Below are 6,775 nucleotides of genomic sequence, written 5' to 3'. Positions count from 1 at the left end.
TTGATTACTGGAGATGATTCCAAGGAAGTTGCAGATCTGAAGTGTCATCTTGCACATGAGTTTGAAGTGAAGGACTTGGGACAACTAAGATACTTTCTTGGTATAGAGGTATCACGAGGGTCAAAAGGTATTTTTCTCTCGCAGCGAAAATATATCTTGGATCTGCTCAAGGAAACAGGTATGCTTGGTTGTCGACCTGCTGCTACACCTATTGAGCAAAATCATCGGTTATGTAGTGATGCTGGGACACCAGTGGATCGAGAGCGCTACCAGAGACTAGTTGGAAGGTTAATATATTTATCTCATACCCGTTCAGATATTGCCTTTGTTGTGAGTGTAGTTAGCCAATACATGCATGGCCCAAAATCAGTTCATATGGAAGCTGTAAATAGGATCCTACGGTATCTTAAAGGGTGCCCAGGAAAAGGCCTCTTATATACCAAACAAAGGGACTTGCAAGTTGAGTGCTACACTGATGCTGATTGGGCTGGTTCCCTAGATGACAGGCGCTCAACATCTGGTTACTGTACATTTATTGGAGGAAACCTAGTTTCATGGCGAAGTAAGAAACAAAGTGTGGTGGCTCGGTCTACTGCAGAGGCCGAGTTTAGGTCTATGGCTCACCGCATATGTGAGTTATTATGGTTGCAGATTCTCCTAACAGAGCTGCGGCTGTATAAGTACAAACCTTTGATGTTGTACTGTGACAACAAAGCTGCTATTGACATTGCAAATAACCCCGTTCAACATGACCGTACCAAGCACATAGAAATTGATCGTCATTTCATCAAGGAGAAGCTTGATAGAGGGATAATTTGCCTACCATATGTAACTTCATCAAGTCAAGTAGCAGATGTACTTACAAAAGGACTCTGAGAAAAGACTTTTTCCATGTTTTGTAGCAAGATGGGTTTGTACGACATATTCACCCCATCTTGAGGGGGAGTGTTGGTGTGTAGATAATGTAATTAGGTGAGTCTATAGGGTCTAAAATGTAAATTGTACAAACAATATATAAATCAGCAGAGAGAATGGATCGTGGTGGAACGATCCAGAAATTCCCCAAATGCTCTTCACACTTCCTCCAATCCCTAGCTCAAATCCCTCAAATCTCAGATGATTTTCAACAGACACACATTCACAAAACGAACCAAATAAATCACTGCACGCAATACCCAAACTAAGAACTTCCTAGATCAGTCTCTAAATTCTGTTCTGTTTCCATATCATCTGGCTGCCACTTCATTGACAATCCTAATGTTCTCCTCCGAGCTGGGCTGCCATAGCTTCTCGAACGCGTCGCCCACCGGTGACGGCTGCACCAGCATTGAAAGGCTGAACACGACGTCGGCCATCTTCGGCCGCCGCGCCGCGTCCTCCTCCGTGCAGGCCCTCGCCATGCCGGCCAGGCTGAGTGCCGCATCCAAGTAGTACTCGTCCCCAAGGGCGGTGTCCATCCACTTCCTCAGCTTGGCGTCCCTCTTGTCCCCGGCCTCCAGCACCGCCCGGATGTCCCTCCACAGCATGCCGATCTCCGCGCCGACGCGCGCCTCCATGGCCGTCCTGCCGGAGAGAAGCTCGAGGACCAGCAGGCCGAAGGCGAACACGTCGCTGCTCGTCGCCGCGGCGTCGGCCATCGCCGGCGTGGCCACGGAGAAGTTAGATATCCTGACCCTGAAGTCCGCGGTGAGGAGGATGTTCCGTGCGCGGACGTCGCCGTGCACCATGCTCGGCTGAGTGTGCTCGTGCATGTAGAGCAGGCCGTTGGCGACGTCGAACGCGATGCCCAGCCTCTGGTTCCACGAGAGCGTGTCCGCCGATGAGCTCGACGACGGCAGCGAGGACGGAGGCTTCTGGTACAGCCACTTGTCGAGCGAGCCCTTCTCGGCGAACTCGTACACGAGGAAGGTGTAGTCCCCGTCTGCGCCGATGGATATGCCGGCCAGCCTGATGAGGTTGGCGTGGTTGACCATCTGCATCATCCTCAGCTCCGCCGACACGTCGCCTTTCGCCGGCTTCACCGCGAACACCTCGCCTTCCAGCTTGGCCCGGTAGTAGGAGCTGCCGATCCTGCACCGTTCGTCCAAGTTCATCGTCGCCTCCATGATCTCCTCTGTACCGAAGATGATAGGCTTGTTGATGAACTGCGACACGCTGGTGAGCAGCTTGTCCCCTCCGTTGATCATGCGAGCGATGGAACTGCTGTTCTGAATCCCGTAAGCGTTCTGGTTGAAGCAAAACCTCGGGCTCGCGAACCTGGACGCCGAGTGCACCGTGGCCTTCTTCTCGCGGTACCTCCGGTACGCGAAGATCGCCGTGCACAGGGCAGCGACGGCGACGAGAGACCCCGCGATGCTCGCCGCGACGGTGGCGCCCGAGAAGCCCTTGCTGGCTCCGGGATCGCCGGTGCTCGGGCTCGCGCCATATTGCAGCGGAGGAAGCACCGGCGGCCGCGCCACCGGGACCAGCATCGGCAGCATCGTCGTGGAGGTGAAGTCGGCGCTGACGTTGTTCACCGCAGCGATGGCGCCGACGTCGGAGCCCATCAGGTTGCTCACCTCGGGCATGGTGTCGACAGGGCGCCACATGTAGGTGACGAGCAGCTGCGCCCCGGCGGCCCGCTCGGCCGGCGTGGGGCAGCGGCAGAAGAGCGGCACGGTGACGAGCTGCGAGACATTGAGCTTGTTGAAGACCGCCTGCGGGTTGAGCTCCTGGATGACGTCGGGGGTGGTGAGGTTCTCGAAGCCGGTGAGCGCGAGCGCGTAGAAGGTGTCGCCGGAGCGGATGGGGTAGGTGACGTTGACGAAGGAGCGGCCGCCGGTGCAGCCGCAGCGGACGGGCACGAGCAGCGGCTGGTCGGGCAGCAGCGCCGCGCCCTCGGCGTCGAGGCCGAAGCCGTTGGCGCTGGCGATGATGGCCCGGCTCACGCCGAAGAGGTCCGAGACGGCGCCGAGGTCGAGGGACCCCGGGGCCTGCGTGCGGTACAGGACGAACGTGTCGCACGGGGCCGGCACGAGGCACGCGAAGCGCCCGGCGCCGCCCTGCGCGGCGCAGCGGCGGGAGGCGAGGGCGAGGGCGAGCAGGAGGCAGCAGAGGAAGCGGCGGGGGTCCATTTGGCGCGCTCCGTGTCGCGGCCAGGGTTGGTTCGTGTCGTGAGCCGCGCGGAGTGGGAATGCGGTGGTGGAAGTGGCCAAGGGGGTGTGGGCTCGGTTTTAGTATGCGTAGCTAGCGGCGTGCAGGGCGGCGGCTGGCTCGGGTTGTTCGGGTCAAAAAACCGCGGTGGGCTTTTGTCGCGGCTCTGGGGTTTTTGATTCGGCTCGCCAATTCCCGCTGAGCGACTCAGATGCCGTCCCCTCTCCTGTGTCCACTAGAAGAACGACCGTGCGTTGCAACGGGGCCACATTAACTTTAAGAGTTCAATACTAATATTCTCATACATATCAAGTGACATTGACGATCTTTTTTACCATCAAATTTTCACATACACACTCTCTGCTTTCCTTTTCCTCACTCTCTCTCCCCCCTCTCTTTAACACATACATATCCATATTATTGGGTACGGACCATAATCAATCTATTTCACACACACGCTAGTGCATAACAATATGGATTATGTGTATTATATTTGCCACCACAACTGAGAAAATTAATTTCATGTAAATCGGCTAGCCACAGCTCCAAGAATACGCGGAGGATGTGGCTCGCTTCCAAGTGCGTCTGCGCGCCGGCCACCCACGCCGGGTCCTTCAAGTGCCGCTTCCACCGCACCAACTCCCAGGGCGAGGGAAGCCGCCCTTCTTCGCCCCCTTCACTGACCGCGGCCAACGCGGTGCCGCGGCACCCGGCCTCGCCGTTCTCGTCCTCCGGCACCGTCACGACCTAGTGACGTAGCCCAAGCATGGGGCTTGAGAATCAAGAACGCTCGACAACGGAGAGGGAAGGGAAGATCATATACATGTCATAAGAAAGGGAGTTTATTTACCGCTCCCTCGATGTATTGTTTTCCTTGTTTGGAGATTGATTACCATCCATGAGTTAAGGTAAGGTTAATGTGATTGAGCGATTTTTTCTGAAAATCAATTATTTGTTTTCTAATTAATGTGATTGAGCGATTTAAGGTAAGGTTAATTAATTTAGATTTGATCTTTAGAGATTGTTCGTGATTGATTCTACATTACTAAATAACTTGCGCCAGTATGGAAAGTTCTGATTTGTTCAGATTTCTTTTGTTGTGTGAGAGGGTGACGCGAAAATAAACCGATGAAGTGGGGGGAGGGGACGGAAAAATTCTACGAAAAAACCCAGCGAAGGTGGGAGGAGGTACCAAAAAACCATGGGAGGTGGGACGAAAAAAACCTCCCATACTTCATGCAGGAAGAGCACACATTCATAAGCTAACTGTTTCACAATGCGTTCTTGCTGATAGTAATTGAACCAAATGAAACGATGGACAAGCAGATTGATTAAGGAACTCTAGGTAATACTTCATGCCGTATGCATTGGCTCAAAAAGTTAATTTGTAAGTAACAAAAAAAGGCCTAGAAGAATAGTTCTACCTAAATAAAGTTTACTGCTGCACATGAGCAGATCCACACGAAGCAGAGGGGAGGTGGAGCAGGCCGGTAACCAGGGGAAGGAGCAGAGTGGGAGAAGATTTACACCGCCGTCTCCACTGGATATGGTGTCTCCGCCGCATCTGTGGAGGCGCCGCGGCTCCACCTCGGATGGTGCTCGTGGCTATGGTGAAGAGGAGGGGCGACGCATGGGCGAAGAGGCAGGCGGTACTCGTGGCCAAAATAGTGTGTCGTTCGAGCTGCGGGATGGAGGAGGGGATCGCCGGGAGGCGGCGAGATCGGTGGGCGGCGGCGGCGGCGTCCAGGTAGGGAAGTCGAGGTAGGGTGCTGCGTTTTTTAGGGGAATTGCTTGTGAAAATAACGTGCCACAACGATGTAGCGAGCGGATCCCCATAAAAAAGACGTAGCGAGTGGATTCCCTTAAAACTGGTAGAAATGGACACGATTGATGACGTTGATAAATAGTGGTGAATGTTGGCCTAATTTACTATCACCATGCATGGGAACGAATCATAAAAAAAAAGAATACTTCCTATTACTACGCTCATAGGAAGCTTCCTAATCTCTGCTACCAAACAGTTTCTTCCCAAACAAGGAAGGAAAGTTATGGACCTGATTCGGAAGGAAACAAACGTTATGAAGATTAATTAATTTAGATTTGATCTTTAGAGATTGATTGTGATTGATTCTTTTATATAAAGACATTACTAAATAATTTGTGTCAGTATGGAAAGTTCTGATCCGTTCAGTTTTTTTCGGTGTGTGAGAGGGTGAAGCGAAAATAAACCGATGAAGTGGGGGGAGGGGACGAAAAAAAATCTATGAAAAAAACCAGCAAAGGTGGAAGGAGGTACCAAAAAAACCATGATAGGTGGGACGAAAAAAAACCTGAAAGCGAGACTACCAACTGTTTCATTAGGAGTAGAGATTAGACCCGATTAGTTTTGCAGGCAGGGATGATTTGATCCTGCGTATTAAAACACCGGCCTGTTTGATTTACGATGGCGAACGATGACGACTGATGAGGCAGCTATAGACTGCAGGTAGCGTCTTCAGGTAATGTATGTGGCGGGCTGCTATATTCTGCAGGCAGCCATGTTTGATTATTTTGTTAACCGGAGGCGGTAGCTTTCGTGTGTGATTGATTGCATTTGCAGTGGGAGCGGCGGAACGGGTCCGCCGTCTCCTTGATTGGAGAAAGTGCATGCCAGATGATAATGCCCACGGTATCGTTTTCAGAGGAAAAAATCAGGATTATACAATAAGCTACTCCCTCTGTCTCATAATATAAGATTGTTTTGACATTAGAGGGAGTATACACGCTAACCAACACGTTATTCATACGCCCTGTGCCATCTTTTAGCAGCAAACTGTAATACCCACTAATCATATACAGTACAGATACAGCGTGTAGGGTGCCTGCCGAGTTGATCAACTTGTCCGGCACTACTGCTGCTGCGCTGATAAATTAGTCCTGGTATCGCCGCCGGAAGACCGTATGATCCCATGGGCTCTGTCCAAAGCGCCGCAAGTGATTCAGGTTACCCTTGTTTTCACTGGAGTCTACAAACGTCTATTAAACGGGAAAGAAACCAGCCCTTTCACAAAGAGAAGAAATAGCTCTATCTTCTTTATCTATTCCCCAGCTAGGCGATACGGCGTACATTGCTGCGGAAATTTGTAGAAATATACTTCGATTGTATTTGGTTGTATGGACTAGGAATTTTAAACTCATAATATGAAACTAGAATTTGAGGTACATATATTATTTACTGCATTTAATTATTGAGTTGTACCTTTTCCGGTGCGTATTTGCATGTTGAAGTAGACATTTTCGATGCTTATTTGCGTGCTGAGGTGGCATATGTGCACGTCGAGAGAAATAAGAATTATCGAGTTGAGTTTTTTCATTCATATTTGCATGTTGAGATGGACCTTAGCCTTTCATGTTTGTATCATGAGATGACATGTGTGTATGTTGAGAAAAATACATAAGTGGAGATTGGCAATTTAGACATGCAAGATTTGCAAGTTGAGGTGGGCGTTACCCATCATGTTTTTTTAAGGAAGATATCATGGCTAGCTTTATTGGATCTTAAATCAGAATTACATCGTCCAAAAGATTGGGGATTACATAAGCCGGATGCTCATTAACCCAACTACTATTAATGTTATTACAGAAACTATAACTAGTTAGCACA

The 6,775-nt window shown here is 50.7% G+C and overlaps 1 protein-coding gene across 1 annotated transcript; it reads right to left on the bottom strand.

The window, feature by feature from the left end:
- Window positions 1-1,072: 1,072 nt before the first annotated feature.
- On the bottom strand, window positions 1,073-3,113 carry LOC119288678 (serine/threonine receptor-like kinase NFP). Its single transcript, XM_037568253.1, has one exon. The coding sequence runs from the start codon at window positions 3,111-3,113 to the stop codon at window positions 1,227-1,229; it is 1,887 nt and encodes a 628-aa protein (XP_037424150.1). The 3' UTR covers window positions 1,073-1,226.
- Window positions 3,114-6,775: the final 3,662 nt, after the last annotated feature.

The sequence above is a fragment of the Triticum dicoccoides genome, chromosome 4A (assembly GCF_002162155.2).
Source record: "Triticum dicoccoides isolate Atlit2015 ecotype Zavitan chromosome 4A, WEW_v2.0, whole genome shotgun sequence".
Taxonomy (NCBI): domain Eukaryota; kingdom Viridiplantae; phylum Streptophyta; class Magnoliopsida; order Poales; family Poaceae; genus Triticum; species Triticum dicoccoides.
The sequence above is the reverse complement of the archived record's forward strand: the minus strand, read 5'-3'. Positions and strand labels throughout refer to the sequence as shown.